Here is a 23,738-nt window from a genome sequence, read left to right on the forward strand (position 1 = left end):
AGCGGAGGCGCGGCATGCCCCTGGCAGGGGAGAGCGGGCTGGGCTCCGCGGGGCCATGGGGACCCGCGCGCTGACAATGCCTGGGTGACCGGAGCCGCGCCAGCCACCCCGTCACCTCTACCATCGCCCCCTGCACCCAGCCTCGCCACCGGCCACCAGCACCAGCCTCCTCCGTCTCTCTCTCTCTCTCTCCATTATTGTTTCCCACTCTACAGAGGATGGGGTCGGCTGATGATTAGGTCGGAAGCAAGTCAGACCTTCCTTCAAACCTGGTAATATTTATGTAGGCAAAAGAGACAGAGAGATAAAAGAGAGGGAGAGAGAGAGGGAGAGGGGGAGAGAGAGAAAGAGAGAGAGAGGAGAGAGAAGAAACGGGAGGAGGGGATAAGGAAATTAAACCCTTTAAGTCAATGCATATTGTGGTGACACCGGCACAGGCGCCCTCACGGTGGAGTCGGCCAGGGCTGTGCGTTCCCAAAATATGACCAGGGGTGCTTGGATGTGTCGGCAGTATGACGACGGCTTAAAAATCTGGTTGGCAGCACCCCGAGAGAACGAGAAACCGTTCATCGATTCCGAGAGGGCTCAGAAATGGCGACTGTCTCTGGCATCTCTCTTGTTTTTCACAGTCCTGCTCTCTGATCACTTGTGGTTCTGCGCCGAGGCCAAGCTGACCCGGGCCCGGGACAAGGAGCACCAGCAGCAGCAGCGGCAGCAGCAGCAGCAGCAGCAGCAGCAGAGGCAGCGGCAGCAGCAACAGCAGCAGCGGCGGCAGCAGGAGCCCTCCTGGCCCGCGCTCCTAGCCAGCATGGGGGAGTCCTCGCCTGCCGCCCAGGCACACAGACTCCTCTCCGCCTCCTCGTCCCCCACCCTGCCCCCCTCCCCGGGAGACGGCGGCGGCGGCGGCAAGGGCAACCGAGGCAAAGACGACCGGGGCAAGGCTCTTTTTCTAGGAAACTCTGCCAAGCCCGTGTGGCGCCTGGAGACTTGTTACCCCCAGGGCGCGTCCTCGGGCCAGTGCTTCACGGTGGAGAATGCGGACGCGGTGTGCGCCAGGAACTGGAGTCGGGGGGCGGCCGGGGGGGACGGGCAGGAGGTGAGGAGCAAGCATCCCACTCCGCTCTGGAACTTGTCGGATTTTTACCTTTCGTTTTGTAATTCCTACACACTTTGGGAGTTGTTCTCGGGGTTGTCCAGTCCCAACACTTTGAACTGCAGTCTGGATGTGGTGCTCAAGGAAGGCGGCGAGATGACCACTTGCAGGCAGTGCGTCGAGGCTTACCAGGACTATGACCACCATGCTCAGGAGAAATACGAAGAGTTTGAAAGCGTGCTCCACAAATATTTACAGTCGGAGGAGTACTCGGTGAAATCCTGTCCTGAAGACTGTAAGGTAGGAACCCTTGGGGGCTTTCCCCCTTTCCTGCACTTTCCTATCTCTATTGGCTCGGTTGGGGTGTCTTCTCGAGTTTATTGTTATTATTATTTTGAGCTCTGGTTTTGTTGCTTTGTGTTTCTGCTGATATTGAGAGCTTGGCTTGCTGTTTGAGTTGAGAATACCTGGTGGATTGCTGGTGGACTGACTAATGCCTTCTTCTGGGAGTCCTTGGAAGATCAGGGAAGTCCCCGGTTATCTGAGATAATAAAGCTGGCACTTTAACTGTTTCTTACATCCATGCAGTTGGCTCAAACTCTGTTACATCTTTTTAAACATGGAAGTTGAAAAAGTCTTGTCAGGACGATAGCAAAGAGACTACACACTGATGCTCACAGGTAAAGTCAGAAGAGTTAGAGACAGGCATGTGTGGTTTGCAATATAGATCTGCACACAGGAACGCTCTCATAGTGACATCATTAAGTTGGCTGAACAAGAGAAAGTGGTTGTAGTTGTCTGAGTAGTTAAAAAAAAATTCCTGTTTTTACAGGGGTAGTTCTGGTCAGAAAGTCTGGGGGCCTACCTGAGGATAGTTACTTTTTTTAAGTTTCCTGTTTCCTCTTGGACATTTGTATAATTATTGATCTGGGACTCACTATGAATGAAAAGTTGCAATTAGGTGTCTAGTGATTGATTAGCAATAGGCTATTTATCAGACACCCTATGTAATTAGCTTGATTTTCAGTATGCTTTCCGGAAGTATTAAATGGCAAAACGTTGATGCTATAGTTAAAATTTACTGACATATTTAATAGTCTGTATTATATTTAAGCTCTTCTTGTTCAATGTAATAAAGAATATAAGCCTTGCTGATGGGCAAATGGGAAGCCTGCGCAAGTTTCTTAAGAATTGGTCTATGCAAATGCAACCATAGGTGCAGGTTTTAATAGAAGTGTCTCTGTCCGTGGTGCTGAAACGATATTTAACCAAGAGCTGTATTGAAGATGAAGATACTGCAGTGACCTTTAGTAGGGAAGCTGTAATGACAGAATCTCTATAAGCCTTAGTATTTTGTTCCAAGGGCAATTTCTTACACAACACAATAAACTGGTACTGCTTTTCAAAGGAAATAGTACACCACGTTCTCTCTCTTTCTCTTTCCTACTTTCCCAATCCTATATACAAACAGAACAACTGTCCCTCTGTCTCACTTGCGTTCTGCTGGGAAAATGAAGTCAAGGGTGGTATAAATCAAATAATTCTGTGACTTTTTGATAAAAGAACTGGACTAAGGGATGCTTATTTTAAATGAACACAGTTGAAGGGCCATATTTTACTTTGGGTGGATTAGTTGTGCTTTTGACAATTAAATTAAACTCAAACTGACCTTGCCTTATTATTCTTTAAGACCAGAAACACAGCTCTCTGAAAATAGTAAGTCTGAATTTACAACATTAATTTAGAGTGCTACTTCACTAGACAAGTGTATCTTAAACTTTTCTATCTAGCGTTTTAACCATATCAGTTTAACTTACGCCTGGGAATAAAACTTTAATGGTAGAAATTAATAATGAATAACTACTGCAATTATTGCATAGTTATTTATTTTGACAAGATATGTTGCATTGAAATTGTAAAGAAAAGGAAACTCTGTGTCTACTAATTCTACTGCTAATAAAAAGATTGCAGAGGTTTCAGTATAGTTGTGTTTAAGAGTGGTACCCTGTAATAATTATATTTGCCTCCTTCCCTGCATGTAAACCCTAATTTCTGATCATTTTCATTTGTACAACTCAACTCAGTATTTAAAAGATAGTCTGTATTGACAATAGACTGCAGCACATTTTCAAATAAGCATGCCAAATATATCTTAGTTTAAATGTTCAAGTAAATATATTGAAAAGTTTTCTTTCCCCTTAACCTAAATTAAATCTCAACTGTATATTTACATCGACATCATCATAGCGATAAAGTATAGTGTAAGTTAACTCATTTATAACGCTATTGCCTATTTCTGGATTATGTTTTTGTGTGAAATAGAAATTAACTGTATGCACAAAAAAGCACATTATAAAAACCTTAATTTCTTTAAAAACTTATTCTTCACATTGATAAGTAAATGCAGACACTTGATTTCTTGTCACCACAACGGAGAATTAATTACATGTTATGTCTTGCAGACATTTACTGGTTGTGCAGCATTTTTTTGTTGTGGTTTCTTGTAAACTTGAAATATTTATTCCATAATAGCTGTTGTCAAAATTACAGGTGCGGATTTAAAGTGTGGTGTTCTTGGTTTAAGACTCACAAATCAATTGATTATATGTAGAAAGGTAGTAGAAGCATAGTTTCTTGTTTAACATGTAATTTCTCTTTGATTCTGAAACAGCTACAAACACATTCACATATAAACTGTAATACGTGACTTAAAATGTTTTTGTCCTCGAAAGATGTGCCTGAGTTTCTTTCCGAATACTTTTACTTATTTCAGATAGACTTACGCCTATGAAATGACTGTCAGTAGGAGACTTCTTCAAGATAGAAGTTCTATGCAAAATTTTTCCTTTCTGAAGGCATCTGCAAAGTCATAGGCTACATTAAAAGTAAATGTATTATATTTATGTAATTGGTAATATTTTCCTTAAAAATTAATTTTAATGTATAACTTATAAATATATTTATTAAGATTGTAGAGAAAAGAATACATAAAATCATGTAGGCACCACAAATTATTGGGATTCATATTTTTGAAAAACGATATTAACTTTATTATACTCATTTATAATTACATGAGTAATGCAGTGATTTCTAAATTTTAGAGTTAGGATGAGTTATTACTTTCCAGTTATATATTCTCCCCTCATTCAAAATTGCTACATTTCATATAAAACAAGAATAAATTAAATTTCATTTTGATTTAAATTGTTTAAAAGGCTTTTTGACCAATTATTTTGAAGAAACCCCTTAGAATAGATCTAATAGAATTATAGTGTCTCAAATTTATAGTAATTGCTGCTCAAGCATAGATTGGATGTACTTCTGTATTGCAACGTATCATAGAAAAAATTTGCACTCAGTAATATTTCTAAATATTCTGATAAATGTAAATATATGCATTTATCTGGGAAATTATTTATGGATAAATAAGGAACACAAGATGTTGACTATATCATTAATACCATAGCATTTTGCTGCATTACATAGAGTAGCAAATATTACAGTAGTAATTTTCCCTTGTAGTTTACAGTATTATTTAAAACAATGTTTTCGATATGTAATAAAAAAGTGACAAAGCTACCAAAATTTTTAAATTGTTTGACAATGTTAAAAAATGAAATATTCTAAGTTACAAAAGTACAAATATTTATTATAAACATGCTTGATTTTTACTTAAATACAGATTTTCTCTTACACATGCCATTCTTTAGTTCCTGATAATTCTTGCAAATAAATATAAAAGTGAGGAATTTATGGGACATAAACTTTCATTTTACAGACAAATTTCTATAGTTATTGGTAGCTTTATTTAGTCACTATTTCCTCAAACCATTGGTCAATGTAAGTGGGTTTGAGATTAGATTGCAAAATAAATCGTTGTGCCGTCTATACTTCAGTTCTCTCAGTATAAATTGTAATTTTTGTTCTCTCAAGAATGGATGAATGCTCACATTTTTATTTTACAATCTTATATTAAAGCAGATTATATTGCTTATTTTTATTTAACAGACACTGACCAAAAGGATACCTTGCAAGTATTAGGCATGTATAGCAGAGTTCTCTCATTTGTATCACCCACAAACATTACCCAACTAATTTGAGAACATAGAGTTTGGTTTACATAACGTACAATTTGAAAAGAAAAGAAATGCATTTCTTAAATTCTTATGTATTTTAGTGCTGCACACTGAAGATTCATAAAGAAATAGTTCTCACTCTGTCGCCCAGGCTGGAGTGCATTGGCGCAATCTTGGCTCACTGCAACCTCCGCCTCCCCGGTGCAAACCATTCTCCTGCTTCAGCTCCTCGAGTAGCTGGGACTACAGTTGCACGCCACCACACTTTGGATAATGTTTTGTATTTTTCGTAGAGACGGTGTTTCATCGTATCAACCAGGATGGTCTCGATCTCTTGACCTCATGATCTGCCCGCCTTGGCCTCCCAAAGTGCTGGGATTACAAGTGTGAGTCACAGCGCCTGGCCAAGAAATAGTTTTTTTAAGAAGAAATCAAATATCTTACAAATTTTTTCACTTAAATTTTGAACCAAAAATATTTTTCTCTTGACTAAGTGCTATTGCATTATCATGTCACTCTTCAGAAGTGTGGAGTACACATCTATAAGTAGAACCTTTTAATATTCTATCACTTTATTTACAAATAATTTTTATAATGGAATTGCTTCTCTACAAGGTCAGTTGACCATGCAGATGACTACTTAAAAATCTTTTTATTGATACCTAATAGTTACACGCATTTTTATTTCTTTAACCATTAGTAAAGCTATTTATGAGGTTGAAAATATCATAATCATTTTAGTTTATGGCTTATGTTTTTTATCTTCTTGCTCCATGTACAACTATTGATTTATGATTTGCGTTTTATTTTTATAGAAAGATATCCAAAATTATATCTTATTATTAGATGTTTGTTTTCTCACAGACCGTGGAATACATATTTTTAGTTTGAACTTGTAATTGGGTCAAACTAGTGGCTACATAGGTATGATCACAAAGTTTAAATAATTGCTATTATATATTGTTCTTAACCTCTTATATTAGAGGAAGTTAGTGTCCGCATATACATGGTGAATTAAAGTATTAACAAAGGAAATCGAGCAATGCTCTCATTCTCGCTCTCCTCCACATGTAAATCATAATTCATTAACATATATTTTTACCAGATTTAATGTGCAAGAACAAATTTATGGATAACTGTTTCAAACAAAAGACTATTTTGATTTGAAAGATGTGAACTGTTGCTTTAATTTTATTTCTCAATTTTCTTTTAAAATATTTATCCCTGTGTTGATCTCACAATGACTAAGCAGCAAATATTTTGTTGTTTCTATTGATTTACATTGCAAATATATTTTTTTCAGTGAACATATACTCTAGATTAGTGGTCTTTGGGGTCACAGTGGAACATCCTGGAAAGCTTTGAGGGCACTAAGGCCAGGGCATGCCCAATCCTAAGAGATTCTGATTTTATCGTCCTGCTGGTGTCATGGGTCTGGGCTCTGTCAAAGCTTCCCTGGTGATTCTGATGTGCAGCCAAGGTTGGGAACCACCATTCTGGTTCACAGTGACAACTGATATGGAATGACTTTCAGCTCCTGTGTCTCAGTAGTACATAATAATCCCATTAGCTCAACTGATGAAGTAGAACTCAGATATTTTTAAGAAGTGGTAATGGCAATAAGACGTAGCCCAAGGGCAGGGAACAAATTTCTATTGATGAGACTGAGGAAGTGCATGAGAAGTGAACTAACTGGGTTTCAGGGTTAGGGAATGTACCAGAAGGGATCATGGAGAGAAGGAGGTAGATGTGTGGAGGGCCAGAGTTTTGACTACTTAAGGTTGTGTCAGGCGACTGTGGATTTTCTATATTTTAGCCAAGGTTGTAATTTCAGTCATCTTTTTTATTTTTTAAGTTTAATTCATGAGATACTATATAAAGTTAAATTTAAATTTTATCTAATAAGAAATCAAACATCATTGTAATCTGCATAGTTGAATTTCGTCAATGTGATGCTCTAATTTACTCTGAATCATTTTTTCTTTTTTTTTTGAGGTGGAGTTTTGTTCTGTTACCCAGGCTGGAGTGCAGTGGCATAATCTCAGCTCACTGCAACCTCCGCCTCCTGAGTTCAAGCAATTCTCCTGCCTCAGCCTCCCAAGTAGGTGGGATTACAGTAGCTGCGATTATAGCCTGCCACCACGCCCAGCTAATTTTTGTATTTTTGTAGAGATGGTGTTCACCATGTTGGCCGGGCTGGTCTCGAACTCCTGACCTCAAATGAGCCACCTGCCTTGGCCTTCTAAACTGCTGGGATTACAGGCGTGAGCCACCGCACCCGGCCTACTCTGATTCTTTAATACTGGAAATGAGAGATGGTTAACATGAGTCCTTTCTTGTCAACAAATTGTTAATAACTTACAGACATATCATACTGGAATGCATGAAAATATTTAATTCTTGGGTAGTTTTTAAAAAATTCTTGGGCTTTTAAGGTGTTAAAATATGGTGGTTGATTTTCCCCACTTGAGGTTTTCTTTTTACATTGAGTCATTTACAAACAAAATTTATAGAAGCTATCTCAGATGGTTAAAGATCCTGCAAAAGATAGATGTTTAATACCTGTTTAAATACCATTATTGATGTTAGCAGTAGAACATGTGTGATGGGTGAATGCAGTACTGATGTTAGCAGTAGAAAATGGGTGATGGGTGAATGCAGTAATCATTTCTTTGGAAATACATGGGGATTTTGTATGTCAGCCGCTTCATTTTGCACAAGAAGGAAAATGAGTTCCATCAACATTGTGAAATAGATGACTTAGCCTCTTCACCTCTCAGTTTTCCTTTCCACCTTGTCAATGTGCCTTCTTTCCATAGCTGGGTCCTCTCCTGCCATTTGTTAGCTGCATTTCCAGAGCCTGTGTACCATGGGAAACTCAAAATTCAGAATTCTTTCTTTTCTTCTCTGTACCTTCGCCTCCATCAAAAAAGATTGATTTCTTTCTTATTGAGCTGTCACTGACTTTGTTTATTTGAATAGAAAACTGAACTAAGATGTTAAATAGATGATCATGACAAAGTATTAGCTCCTACAGAAAATGACTTATATCACCCAGAAATTTAAGCCCTAGAACAATCTTTAATAGCAGGTAACAAACTTCAGAATTTATTAGATGTCAGAAACTATTCTAATTTGTTTAATCATCACATCAACTTTATGAGGTAAGTATTATTACAAATTTTACAGATGGGGAATGTGAGGACATAAAGTTAACTATCCCAAGGTCAAACAGACGAGTTATTTATTTATTTATTTATTTATTTATTTATTTATTTAGAGACAGAGTCTCGCTCTGTTGCCCAGGCTGGAGTGCATTGGCACAATCTCGGCTCACTGCAACCTCCGTCTCCCAGTTCAAGTGATTTTTATGCCTCAGCCCACTGAGTAGCTGGGATTGCAGATGTGCTTCACCGCACATGGCTAATTTTTGTATTTTTGATAGAGATGGAGTTTCCAAATGTTGGCCAGGTCTTGAACTCTCCACCTCAGGTGATGCTCCCACCTCGGCTTTCCAAAGTGCTGGGATTACAGGCCTGAGCCACTGCACCCAGCCAAGATGGATAATTTAAATATTAGGTTCATTTCATCACTATAAGTGTTTTCTTTTTCCTTTTGATTAGAAATATTTACAAACATCCCAAAGAATTAAGAGATTATTATAATAAACCTACATATAACTGTCTCATAAATTTAAGTTATTAAGAATTTTGCCATATTTGCTCCTTCTATTTAGTTTTAATTTATCATTAAAAACATTTGTCAGATGATATAGAAAAAAGAAGTGAGAAATGTGAAAATTCTGGGCAACTAGGATGGATGACCACGTTTATCATTGTCAAAGGCTTAGGTAACCTGAATATGAACGAATAGTGTGAAGATCAGAAGAACGCTTAGGTTTCTGATTTCACGTTTAGAGCTGAGTAGAGAAAGGATGAGTGTAAGGTTTTGGTGGGAGGGAAGTAAACTTTGGAGATCAATGATAATTTCTACGAATTCATAAATTTCAGTATGGCAGAGTCTGTTAGTCTGGTTGGGTTGTTATGACAAAATACCACATACTGGATGGCTTAAACCACAGATACATATTTTCTCACAGATCCAGAGGCTTCAAGTTCATGATCAAAGTGCAGACAAATTTGGTGTCTGGGGAGGGCTCTCTTCCTGGTTTTCAGATGGCCACCTTCTTACCAAGTCCTCATGTGGGGTTTCCTCTGTGCATGTGTAGTGAGAGAGCAATAGGTTGGGACAGGATGAAGTGATGGCACAGAGATCAATTCAAAAGTTGCTGCCTTTCTTAGGAGTAATAGGATGGTCTTCTAAATCAGGACTCTTCCGAAGAACTTTGTGTGACGATGGAAATGCTTTATTTTCTGCCCTTTCCAATGTGGTAACCACTGGCCACATGTGGTTATTGAGCACTTGAAATGTGGCTGGGGTAAATGAAGAGCTAAAAATTTAATTTTATTTAATTGCAATTAGTCCAAGTTTAAATAGCTCCATGGGGCTAGTGACTATGATGTTGGACAGAAAATTCTAAATGGCTACAGTGGCCGTGGAAGTGGAGAAGAAAGGCCACATTCAGGAAGCTTTTCTGAGTTCACATTTACAGTATTTAGTAACCAGTTTTATTTAGAGGGAGAATATGAAGTAAGTTTTGTAAAGTGTGAAACTGGAGATATATTTGTGACATTTAAAAAATTATATTAATTTTAACTCAATTGTATCTTCTGGGATACATGTGCAGAACATACAGGTTTGTTACATTGGTAGACGTGTGCCATGGTGGTCTGCTGCATCCATCAACCCATCACCTAGGTATTAAGCCCCATTTAATAAGATAGGAAATAAAGGAGGAAGAACAAGTTGAGACTGGTGAAAAAAGGGAGTTCATTTTTGAAGATAATGATAGCAGGAGCTGTCCAGTAGACGGTATGCCACCTGGGCAGGGAGCTTGAGTGCAAAGTCCACTCTCCACTTGTTGATTTGATCTGGAAGCTGTGGGCAGAGATTAGATGACTTAACCAAAATACATGATGTGAAGAGAATGCCAAAGATACATCCTGAGGAAAAGCAACAGTTAAGGGAAGGGTTGGGCAGAAAATGGACCAGGGAAAGAGACAGAGAAGGAAAAAGGAATGACGGTGAGAATGAGAACAAGACATAGGAGCGGGACGGGTGGGATTGACAGAGAGAGACAGAGAGCAGGGAGAAGGAGAAGGATGGAATCATGAGACTGTGATGATCTGAAAGCCTAGGTAGGGATTTTCAGCCAGTTACAGAATCAGTGTCCAACATTGCAGAGAGGACATGTGGGATGAAGCCTAGAAATAGGTCACTGAGTTGGACAAGTACGTGTCGGTCACTTTACAAGAGTAGTTTTAACAGAATGGTAGGAAGAGATGTCAAAATGTGATGGATTAAGGAATGAGCTGGAGATAGGAAATAAAGACTAGTCCAAACCTCTCTTCACTAAGTTTGGCACTGAAACAGAAAGGGAACAGAATAAGTGGGGAGATGGATGTGAATTTACAGAAATAAATGATGTATGATGGAATAAACTTTAGAGTATGTGTAACCTTTGATCTAAGATCCAGATGTGGGTATGTGATTGAAAGAATATTAAGGAAAAATTAACGATGGCAACAGATGGAAAAGAAGAGGTGATGGGTTCTTTTTTTGCTTTTTTGCTCTGCCTTGGGGAGGAGGAGAGGTTGTGTCTTGTAGATGCTGCTGTACATCTAAGAACCTTTATTTTCTTGTTTATATTTTAAACAGGAACAATGATTTACTTCCTGAATTTCTGAAAATAAACACATAGTGAACTTGAATATGTTTAAATGAAGTAGAAAACTCATTTTCAAATGATATAAAATAATTATTGGCTTTAAATATGGAATCAGCAACAATTACATAGTATGTGTTACTATAAATTAGTTTCCATCAGAAGGTGTTGCCCTGAGATATAATGGCAAATTTCTATAACCAACTACTGAATTAAATATGGCTAGCTCTTTCTTGATTTCCTGAGAAATATTAGTATGTGTAATAGAAAATTATAAAGATAGAAATTAGTTTTAACCCTAATAGGAAAGCATAGTAAAATAGTTTAAAGAATGATTGAGGATAGACTGGTTCAACTTCCAGTTTCACCATTTATTAGTCATATGACATTGCTCAAGTTACTTAAAATAAGGATGTGAATACCTCTCTTATACCAATGATCAGGGGGAAGAAATTAAGAGACTCCTGAGCATATGAAAATACCTGGCCTAGCACTTGATGATGCCCAATAAATGGTAGCAATTCATTAAAACCCATGGGAAGCATCAATAAAATTAATATAGTCCTCACTTGAGATCTCATATAAATTTTCTGTAAAGAAGACTCATTTACAAGACTTTTATAAACAGACTTTGCATATTGTGTGGTAAAATCCTCTGATTTATTGCATCTACATTTATTGTGCTTCTCTAGAAGGTGACTCTAAATTATTGAACAACTCTAGAGTAAAATGGAAAACACAAGTTCAGTTGGAGTAAAAATGTTTCATTCCTAAGGCTGGAATTTTTTTCTCTATTTTAATTTAGAGATTAACACGTGCTACATTTTAGATTGACCAGATCCTGGTAGGTGTGTAACCAAAGGCCTTGAGCACTTTGGTTCATAGCCTTTTTGAGAGGGCAAGTGGAGGAACCATTGTAGTGATCTTCCATCTCCTGTAAACCTGTGGGTAGAAATGGTCTTGGGAAACGTTTTGTGTTATGTCATCTTTCAGGCATTGGAAAGCCATGTGTCTCCAGATTCCACTGTAGAAGGTGTGAACTTTGTCCTGCACCCTAGATTTTCAGCTTGGTATTCTGTTATGTTTGGTTGTCTCTGTTGTTCTCTACTTCACTCAGCATTTATCCACTCAGCCATAGTTAGTGTTTTTATTGATTGAGGAGTGAGATGAAGTGGGTAGCAGATACCCTTGATGTCGAACTAGAGCTACCAGACAAGGCAAATCTGGTAGCCATGATAGAGAAGACAGAGAAGGTTGAAGAAAAGGTTGGAAGCTGTGTTGCATGAATGGAAACAGGATTACCCTGAGAAAGAGAAGACATAGGGAGACACAGCAGTGCTCTTTAACTTGATGAAAATCATCCTGTGGAAGAAAGTCTTACTATCCAATGCTTTGTGTTGCTTTAGGGGTGAGAGTGAGGCTCTGGGTGCAGGTGTTTTGGCAAGAAGATCTCTGCTCTACATAAGGAAGAGTGTTCTGTTAAAGGAATTGCTCTCCTACGGAAGGAAGGGCTGTCTGAGGAACTTGAGCACATTTCCACAGAAGATGTACGAATGGGACGGGAGCTGTCAGCCACCACCCTAGAGGGCATCTTTCCTATGGGTTGCAGGTTGGGCTACATAATTTTGAACATTCCATCCAACATCCTTTGGCATAAGATGAGGCACCCGGAAGTGACTTTGCATGGTGAGATGGTACTTATTGCCAATAAAATTCCGTCACATAAAAAAAAAAAAAACTTATTTTTTTTAGCTTAACACCTTGCTCACAGTAATAGTACCTTGCTTTCAAAAAGGAAAGCTTGCCAATTTCAACTTTAAATTATTTCTCTGATTCCTATTCATGTTATCAGTGAGAATAATTTAAGAAATAATGAATAAAGTATATATACTTACCCTAGAGTTATGAAGTGAACTAATTTCTAAGTACTTTTTTGCTCTTGCTAATATCAAGAATATATACTGTCTCATTTCTTCTGATCACAAACACATCAAACATTATAAACTCTCAAAGAACCCTCTTGAGCAAAGCAAGACTAAACATTATGGTGGTGCTGGGAAGGACAAGTTTTGTATGACCTTTCTCCATTGGTTTCACAGCACTTCTTTGCACGTAGTAATTCATGTCCACATCCAATTCTTTGGGGACATTATCGAAAGGACTGAAGTCACTGTATACAAATTCTTTCTCTTGCCTAGGTGCAGTGGCTCATGCCTGTAATCCCAGCACTTTGGGAGGCTAAGGCAGGAGGATCGCTTGAGTTCAGGAGTTTGAAATCAGCTCGGGCAAGATAGTGAGACTCTGTCTCTAAAAGAGATTTTTAAAAAATTAGCTGGGCATGGTGGTGCATACCTGTGGTCCCAGCTACACAGGAAGTCACTTGAAACCATGAGGTTGAGGCTACAATGAGCAGTATTCATGCAACTGTACTCCAGCCTGGACAATAGAGCAAGAACCTGTCTAAAAAAAAAAAAAAAAAAAAAATCTTGTTCTCAGGCAATTCCACTTATTCAAAAAACAAGTTCTGTCATGATGATGTTATCATCCGTATGTTTTTCATTCCCCCCAAAAATTCAACAGCACGGGCAAAATCAGTTTTCTTTAACAGAGGGGTAACTAAGACTTAAAGAGGTTAACAATGTGCGAACATTCTCATAGGTAAGTATGGCACATTGCAGAATTCAAACCCAGGAATACCTGGCTCTTAATGTCTTGGGTTTACCTTCACTATTACCTTATACTGCTCACTGTGCCACAAGTGTTTGCCCGTGTCTGGTTGCCTTGTTGTTTCTTTTGTTTTTGTTTTAGAGGGAAGGAGGTGGAGGAGAACAGCAGGAGTGGATAAAGTGTACAGTTTTTTGGTACATGAAAGATAATGTAACTTGCTTTATCCAGAATGTGTGCTGTGGTGGCAGCTTGGTGTAAAGCAGGAGTGTCCAATCTTTTGGCTTCTGGGGGCCACATTGGAAGAAGAATTGTCTTGGACCACACATAAAATACACTAACACTAACGATAGCTGATGAGCTAAAAAAGAAAATCGCAAAAATGTTTTCAGAAAGTTTATGAATTTGTGTTGGGCCACATTCAAAGCTCTCCTGGGCTGCCAGCGGCCCACAGGCCGGGGATTGGACAGTCTTGGTGTAAGGAATGAGCATGGGCTTAAGAGTCAGAGAGGCCTTGATTCCCAGGGTGCTTTCACCAGTTCCTGTGAAATGGGGACTGGTCCATCCAGTTTAAGGCAGCACCCAGAGAAGCAATGGAGCAAATGTGTGGTGAGATGTGGCCAGAGCTTCCTTTGCGTCAGCGGAACGCCTCTGCAAAGAGGTGGCCACTCCCTGCTGCGCTTCGCCAACACTCCACGGTGCCTGCTCGCTAGATGCACACGCTCTGTGGCCAGACTGAAGAGTAGTGGCGCGATCTTGGCTCACTGCAACCTCCTCCTCCTCCGGGGTTCAAGCGATTCTCCTGGTTCAGCCTCCCGAGTAGCTGGGATTACAGGCGCCCACCACCACCCCTGGCTAACTTTTTTGTACTTTTAGTAGAGACGGTGTTTCACCATGTTGGCCAGGATGGTCTCAATCTCTTGACTTCGTGGTCTGCTCGCCTCAGCCTCCCAAAGTGCTGGGATTACAGGCGTGAGCCACCCTCCCCTCGACCCCATGGGTAATAAATTAAACCTCAGGTATCACAGTGACGCTAGATAGCTGCGGAGTTTGGAGAGAAGCAAGTGTTTTTAAAAAGTTCAATCTGAATCTTAAATCATTTAAAATCGGGTATCTCCTGCCCGTAGGGAACGGCACACTGGTGATTTTGGATCACTAGGCAACAAGTTGTTGGGCAGGTATGCCTTCTCAGGCAATGGGCTCATGCCAAAGTCCAGATGAAATAGCAAATAGTAAAAAAAAAAAAAAAAAAAAAAAAAAAAGACCACATGCATGAAAATGCAAGTGACCTGCTTTCTGGAGGTTTGGCCAAGTACGGCAGGTTTCAGACCTGTTCTATGGGTCCTGGGAAGTTTCTAAATATACATATATTGAATATTAAAAGTCACTTATGAAAAGATGAATCCTGTTACATCATTTCAGCTTTGACTATTTTTACACCGAATGTTCATTTTTATTCAGTGTGCCTGCAAATTTTAGTAAAGAGGAGAGAATTCAGCTCTGAGTGAATAAAATCCTGTCTGCAGAGTTTTGCTTCGCTGACAATAAAATGGAGTATTTGCTGTCAACTAAATTTGATTTCTCCATTAAATGAATTAACTCTTTAAGATGATTAAAATAATCGATCCAATCTGGAAGTATTTTTTAGTATTTTGTTGTCCTTACAACTTAGTGGGTGAAACAATCCAACTATCTATATGCTATATTCATCTACAGTGAGTCAAAAGGGCTATGTTTTGACAAAATCAAACTTTACAAAAGAGAACCCAATCTATTTTTGCGTATTTAATCCTTGATGAATACATTTCTCATATCTAAATAACTGCAAAATCTGTGGAACGTTAGGAAAGTCTATTGATATTTATGTCTTTAATCTTTAATTGCACATTTAGAATTAAATGTAGTAGTTTAAAATTTAATTTGTGGTATTGCAGTATTGTGATACTAAGAACTCACATTGTTTCATAGTGAAAATTTCCGTTTTCTTAAAGCTGTGGGGATCATCTTTGATGTTCCTCAATTGTTTCATAAAAGTAGTGACTTTACAAAAGGCCGTAATTGCAGGAGTGGTTCCAATGCTTATCAGTTTTTCCTAGCTCCCTTTTTGACTGTGTCCACAAGAAAAGAAAAGTAAGACCCATAAACAACTACAATGGAGACAAATAAAAATATGCAAAGGTTTAAAACATTGTTTTGTCAATTAATTTTCTGGGGCTAATAATCTTTCTCGGAAATATGGTAAATCACTGATTAGGAAATGAAGCTCAGGTTTTCAATATTACGTCTTACTTAGATGGATGTTAAATTTTCTCACAATATCAACTTTAGTCAGATTAAATGCAAAATCTGAGCAGTGCAAATTTGCATTTTTTTTACAACTGGAGAACGTTAATAATATTAAAACAATATAGCTAAAGACACTCTACAGCACTCAACAATTTCCTTTTTCTCCATGCGATGACTAGAGTAGACGAATTGTAGAAAAATTAATTTACGATAGAGCTGGTTTAGGGAAAAATCATATTCACTCAAATATGACTTTTAATTAATTCATCTTAATAGCCTGACATTTGAAATACATGGGACAAGATGAAGTGGCTGAATGGATGCTGCAGACAAGCCAGGGAAACCACAAAATGATGTTTGAGAGTTCCCATTTCCTACCTCTGACCAATTATAATAATTTCCTTTTATCAGTGGAATGCTAACTCCATTGTGGGTTATTTTGTATGGCCCTGAACCTGTACTTTTTCTGCTGTGTTTTTTTGATGCCATGACAACAGATAATGTACTTAATGTGGAAACTTACGAAAAATAATTTTCCAAGGGGCTTTTCAACCTGGTTCTTCTGATTTCTTCAAGTAATGGCGAAGGACCATTTTCTCAGTTGCCCATGCTTGGGAATGAGCACATGAATCAGACAGACCAAGATCTGTCCGTTCTGAAGAGGTCACATGCATTTCTTTGAAATGATCACAGTGACTTTGTGCAAAGGATATGATCATTGTTTGTCCAGAGTCATTAAAGGATGCTGCATAAAGAACATTTTAATGTCTCAATTTGTGATCATTTTCTTTGGGAATGCATTTTGTCACACAAGTTTTCTGTACTACATGGAAAAAGAAACATAGTAGACCAACAAATGAATATTGCTTCTTAAAAATAGAATTTTTTTGGCCGGGTGCGGTGGCTCAAGCCTGTAATCCCAGCACTTTGGGAGGCCGAGACGGATGGATCACGAGGTCAGGAGATCGAGACCAGCCTGGCTAACACGGTGAAACCCCGTCTCTACTAAAAAAAATACAAAAAACTAGCTGGGCAAGGTAATGGGCGCCTGTAGTCCCAGCTACTCGGGAGGCTGAGGCAGGAGAATGACGTAAACCCGGGAGGCGTAGCTTGCAGTGAGCCGAGATCCGACCACTGCCCTCCAGCCTGGGGGACAGAGCGAGACTCCGTCTCAAAAAAAAAAAAAAAAAAAAATCGAATTTTAGTGGAAACGGTTCTTAATTTGAGTGCTGTTATTATATGGCAATGGTAATTTAGGCACTGAGATAAAAGGTGTCCCACAGTGCACCTAGTTTAACAAGGAATAAGTATTTCATCATGTATGACTCACATATGGACATGGAAAAATGTAAGCCATTTACATATAAACATGATGCTTGTTAAAGGAAGAAAAGAATATAATGGAAAACCTAGAAGAAAACTTGCTTTTCTTTTTCTGGGTGCACATTAATGAGAGCAAGATTAAAGGGCACGGGTCAGGTGCGGTGGCTCACACCTATAATCCCAGCACTTTGGGAGGCTGAGGCAGGAGGATCATTTGAGGCCAGGAATTCAAGTCCATCCTGGGCAACATAGTGACAACCCCCAAAATTAAAAATAAATAGCTGGGCAAATAGCTACTTGGGGGGCTGAGGTAGGAGGGTTACTTGGTCTCAGGAGGTAGAGGCTGCGGTGAGCTGTGATTGTCCCGTTGCACTCAAGCCTGCATGACAGAGTTAGAATTTGTCTAAAAAAAAAAAAAAAAAAAATTAAAGGGACTGTAAAGCCCTTAATCCAAAAGCATTGTGCTCATAATCTGTTACTTAAAAATTCTAGTTTACTCATTTTCCTTTTCAAATGGTCTCACTTCCCACCTGTAACTGAAAATTAGATTTTACTCAGATCTTTGAAATTAAGACAGTGCTGCAATTTAAACCTGACAGTTGTTCCTTCTCCTTGCTTATGAAAGGGGTCATTGTTTCTCTTCTAAAATGTAGTAAGCTCTAAGTCAGATAATTACAAAATACTAATTTTATAAAATAGAGTGTTTGATATCTTTGTAGCTGAACAGCAGAGCCTTTCATATGGAAATATAAATACAGTATTTGTGCATGCTTCTTTATGGCTAATTATGGGTTTGAAAAGTAATAAACAGTGATGTGACCACTCCATAGCTTGCAGTGGGGATGTGTCTCCTTAATCTGGCCACTTAAAGAAAAAAACTGTTCATCTGTGGACTTTTCCAGATAAGCAATTTTTAAAGCTAATGTCACTTGTTTTCCAAATTAGAAGCTATTAGCAAAATATGTCACTATTTTGTTCTGCTGCCTAGTTTATGAATTTGAAGACACTGAAAAGAAACTATAAAGTTACTATGTTGGGTAAAAAATTCAGATGACATAGAAAGAGAAAAGATTTCACTTCACAGAAAAAAGCGACTATTTAACAACACAATTGAAAGATTAATTCAACCATGGGGGTAAACTGTCAATATTTTTCTTTACTACACACTACATGATCTTATTCAGATAACTTCCATAGGATGTGCGGAGAAGCAAGATTGTTATAACCTCTGACAAATCATCTAGCAGGTCATAGAGTTTCAAAAATTTAAATCACTCACAGCAATTTTTTTTTTTTCTTTTTCCTTTACTTTTGTTTTTTTGGAGACAGAGTCTTGCTCTGTCACCCAGGCTGGAGTGCAATAGTGCGACCTTGGCTCACTGCAACCTCTGTCTCCTGGGTTCAAGTGATTCTCTTGCCTCAGCCTCCCAAGTAGCTGGGATTATAGGCACATGCCACCACTTTTGGCTAATTTTTTTATTTTTAGTAGAGACGGGGTTTCACCGTGTTGGCCAGGCTGGTATTGAACTCCTGACCTCAGGTAATCCACCCGCCTCGGCCTCCCAAAGTGCTAGGATTACAGGCATGAGCCAATGTGCCCGGACAGCAAATATTTTAAATATCGCTTTCCAAATATTGTTTGTATTATTTCACATTATGAAATGAGTTAGAGTATCACCAGTAAAACAAAGAAGAAGCTATTACTGGAAGAAACTGAATCCCTAATGGTCATCATTCAGCTTTCCGTGTATATGTGTGTGTGTAAAGTCTATTACTTATAATAGAAACCAATATAAACAAGTATAGTACTGTGACTGCTTTTGTCATCTGATTTGAAAACAGTTTCATATCATCAGTCAGCAACCCAAGTATAGGGAAAATATGTGATGTAAAACATTTTTCTGTCTTTTCAAATGTAAGTGATTTAATCAAATTTTATCTTTTTATTTTAATTTGATAAATGGAGAGGCAGCAAAATTATGCCTAAGCTGGAAGCAAGATTTCTTCCTCTGGTAGGTAGTGGTAGTGAACGATTAGTACTTAGTGATAATGCCAGGTCAATTTATTTCATTCTGTGAAGTAGGCCTGATAATTATCCCATTTTGCAGATAAGAAAACTAAGGCCTAGGGCACAGGATTCTTAACCAAGGCTTTTAAACACAATTTTACATTAATTTTTTGTCGTATTACTTGGTATAAAAACAGTCCTGATTTTCAAAGATTGCATACAAATTGTTGAAAAGGAAGAAAATAGTAGATTACTAAAAGTATTAGCCTGAAGACAGTTTCTAGCAGCACATGAATAATTTACATGATAAAGCTATAGAATGAATTATATACTTACATACCACTGCCTTTGTTTCTCCTATTAGATTTTGAGAGTACTCTTAAAGATAGGCGTTGTTTCTTAATTATTTTTGTTTAATCACTTGCAAAGAAGAAAAGGAAGAAAAAAGGAAAAGAAGAGCTTGAGGGTGGGTGGTTATGAAACAAGGTGGCAGGTTCTTTGACACTCCTCCAACTGAGAGTGAGTAGGGCAGAAATAATGTTCTGGGACTTCCAAGGTAGGTGATAAAAGGCCGTGCAGTTTTCATGCTGTTTACTGGGACAAGTATTCTTGAAGCTTTGAGCTGTGCTGTAAGGTGTTCAGTTAGCCCAAGGCCACCATACTGCTAGGAACTCCAAGCCTCGTAGAGACGCCTTGGGCAGGCTTCTTCATACAGTCTCGCTTGAGTCCAGCTTGTGATTTGCAAGGCCATGCACCAGACATGTGGGTGAAGCTTGCAGATGAACTTACCACCCAGCCATTTAGATCACACTGACCCCTTCAAATCTTCCCAATGTCTTACAAACTTCAAAGGAGAGAACTATCAATATTTGTCTTTACTACACAATCTTATTCAGGTAACTTCTGTAGGATGTGCAGAGAAGCAAGGTTGTTACAGCCTCCGACAAATCACCTCGGCAGGTCATAAAGTTCCAAAAATTCAAATCACTCCCAGCAAATGTTTTAAATATCACTCTCCAAACATTGTTCTGTATCTATTTCACATTTTGAAATGAGATAGAGTATTACCAGTAAAATGAGGAAGACGCTAAATCCCCAATGGTTGTCATTATACTCTAATTATGCAATATCTTAATTCCTGCCACCAAAATTCTAGAATGCAATAAAATGGGTGTTGTTGTAAAGTACATTTTGGAGTGTTTGTTACACAGCAATAGATAAGGGAACAGTGTTCCATAATTTTCTGATGAATGATTCTCCCTTATGTGAGAGGTTCCACTGAGTAAAATTAATGAAAATTGAAACAAAAGAAACCTGTGTGGCCTCATGTATTTGACTGAATTCTTTTCCTGTCAGGTTGGTAACGCTGGTAAGTAGATTCGTGAAGCTATTTCAGAAATTGCCCCGGCCTGTTCATTTAAATCATTTTGTATCAAATGTGACAGGATAGACATTTTGCACAATTTTTCATTGGAAGAGTTATGAGAAATATTATGTTTCCAAAAGGTAATTGCCTTATGGACAGGTTGTAGATACAGTTTGAGGCTGAACATGAAGTACCACTGAGAGACACAGGGGATGCTTAGGCAGTTTAGGATAGATCACTTTTTGCTTTTTTCACTGAATTATACTCATATGTGTTACTGTGTGTCCACATGCAGCAAGTAAAAAGGAAATTAACTGTCCAAATAATTAAAACATCAAAATATAGCTGCTTGCATTTTGAAGGGAAAAGTAATTTTAAGGCTGTATTATATGGGAAATTTACTTGAAATCATGTTTGGTTGCTGTTTTCAAATTAATAAACCATAGTAAACTATTCCTCTTGAAATTGAATCATTTACTCAGAATTTATAACATCAAACATTCCTTCTTAGTCAGAGTTTCTCTTGTTCTTTAGGAGAAAGAAGTTACATTTTCATGCATATATTAAAATCTTCCCCTCTTTGTTCATGTACTTACCAACCATACTTTTGAACACTGTAAAGAGTTTTAGTGCAAATTTGCTCATTTGATTTGTTTGAAATATTTTGGGAACAGTTAAAGGTTAACAATTACAGAAACCACCAAAGAAAACTTTGTTATGTTATAATCAGCAACAAAAAGCATTATCTAACAGCTGAAAGCGGCAAACAATGAGTTGTCCTGAAGGAAAGCACAAATTAGTTTTCTGACTGATTTAGTAGACTTTTGATTCAATAGACTGGTTGCCGTTTTTCACAGATAATTTCAAAAGTGGATTAATATTATATTTGATTTCTTCTTAAAGTTTAGATCAAAGTGAAGCGGGTTGAGTTTATTTTTCTTGCTTTGCAAAAAAAGTAGAGAATTTCATTGTACTAGCTATCTATTGCTGTGTAACAAATTTTCACAAATTTAGAGACTTAAAACAAGTCGTGTTTATTATCTCACACTTTCTGCGGGTCAGAAACGTGGACACAGCTTAGCTGTGGCCTCAGCAAGGCTACAATCAAGGTGTCAGCCAGGGCTGGGGTCTTATCTGAGGCTCTGCTAGGGAGAGATCAGCTTCCAAGCTCACGTGGTTGTTGAATCCTGCTCCCTGAGGGCTGTTCAGCTGAGGATCTCCGCTGTTCAGCTGAGAATCTCAGCTGTTCGCTGCCTGTGCGCTGTCTCTGACTTCTTTGCCTGTGACCCTCTCCAGTATAGCTTACAATCTGGCAGCTGGCTTCTTTAAAGCCAGCAAGGGGGAATGTTTCTCAGTAAGACAGATGTTTCAGTCTTATGTAATGTCATCACGAGACTGACATTCTTCACCTTTGCTGTATTCTGTTTGTTAGAAGCAACACACTGGTTCTGACCACATTCAAGGACAGGTGATGACACAAGGTCATGAATTTCAAGAGGAAAAATCAGAGGCCCACCTAAGAGACTGTTTTGCCATCCATTACATTATTTTTTAGATAATCAGAGATAATTTCACATATTGTAAAATCAGCTCAGGAAAAATACATGTTTATTTTTGTTCGATGTTGTCAATGAAATAAAAGAGAAATATTTGATAAATATTTGTAAACATAGAAGGCCATCACCCATTATTACATGCAAATAGGTAAGTAAAATTTTATTAGGCATTATTCTATATAAGGAAAGTTTAGTTTTAATTAATGAAATAAAAAAACGGTCATGTTCAAGTTTTCCTTTTCCCCCCAAAACTGTTAATGTATAAAATCAATTCTAAAGTTTGTCTTTAATTATTTTAATTTAAGAAATTTGCTGTCATTTTGGAATAACAAATGTCATATAATTGCTTTAGAAGTCTGTTTCCTAAAAATGTATTTTGGAGCAAATTAATAAATCTTTGGAACCTGTAGTTTCTAAGTGGTGACTTAGAACTCTCATAATTAGATTGACTGACTTAGGCCATTGCAGTAATCATATACGCCTATTTAGTCATCTATCTAAATCTCATTTGTCTGGAATGTGGCCCATAAGGCTAAATCCAGATTAAAGGTTTCAGCAATGGGATTTGAAATAAACATGAAGGCACTTGAGGACAACTGCCTTTTATGAATAGAGGTCTGGAAACTCCTCGTCAGCTATTCTGACCCTACTAGCAGATTGATTTCTTTTCATGAACTCTGGAATTCTAGATATTCTTCTAATTCTTTTAGGAGATACATCTTTTGTCTTCAGTCCTTGATCCTCACTAAAGCACAGATTCTACATGCCTATCCTCATTACACATTTACCTTAAAGTAAGATTTTCCCACATTTTGCTTGCTGTATGGTTTTGTTAGGGAGAGCTGAAAAAATCTCCCTGGGGTAGGAATGAGAGTACTGAGGCAGGCTGGAAAGGCAGATATGTGTATCAATCAGGATAGACAAAGTTCCCCTGAACTAATGAATATTCCCCAAGTCTTCCTGGCTTACAACAATTTCTGCTAAAGGTTTCTTTCTTACTAACATTCTATGCCTTTTGTGGTTCAACAGTGCCTCTGTATACATTTTCATTCCAGACTCCCGTCTGACAGAACAGTCTCTATCTAGAACTTGGTGGGTTTCATGGCGGAAGAAAAAGAGACAGGGCCATACTCTGGCTTTGAAAAATCTAGCTCAAAAGAGATACAGGACACTTGCAGCTACCTTTCACTGACTGAAGCAAGTCATGTCACCACTCCTGTGTTCAATGGAGCAGGGAGGGACCTGGAATGCGTGACAAGCAGTGATACAGTCTACCAGGGGATAAGCGCAAAATGCAGAGAACCTGGGCTCAAAGAAGATAGATTTGTAAATTTCAGGGCTTTCCTTATGATTGGTACTATTTTTTCCCTGTATACTCTAATTTTTATATATATATATATACACACACACACATATACATATATATATACACATACATACACGCACACACACATATATACACACACATTTATTCATATGTATTTGAATTATATTTATATACATGAATTTGAATTATATTCAGCTCTATCATTATCTTCCAGGTTTCAAGCTGCCCTTTCTCAGAATAGTGTTACAAAGAAT

The 23,738-nt window shown here is 38.1% G+C and overlaps 1 protein-coding gene across 1 annotated transcript in view; it reads left to right on the top strand.

The window, feature by feature from the left end:
* Positions 1-276: 276 nt before the first annotated feature.
* The window catches only part of FAM155A (family with sequence similarity 155 member A), a 693,606-nt gene continuing 670,144 nt past the window's right edge, over positions 277-23,738 (top strand). Inside the window, exon 1 of the mRNA XM_023217629.2 lies at positions 277-1,393. Coding sequence (XP_023073397.1) covers positions 482-1,393 — 912 coding nt within the window. The 5' untranslated portion in view covers positions 277-481. The remainder of the gene's footprint in view (positions 1,394-23,738) is intronic.

The sequence above is a fragment of the Piliocolobus tephrosceles genome, chromosome X (genome assembly GCF_002776525.5).
Source record: "Piliocolobus tephrosceles isolate RC106 chromosome X, ASM277652v3, whole genome shotgun sequence".
Taxonomy (NCBI): Eukaryota; Metazoa; Chordata; class Mammalia; order Primates; family Cercopithecidae; genus Piliocolobus; species Piliocolobus tephrosceles.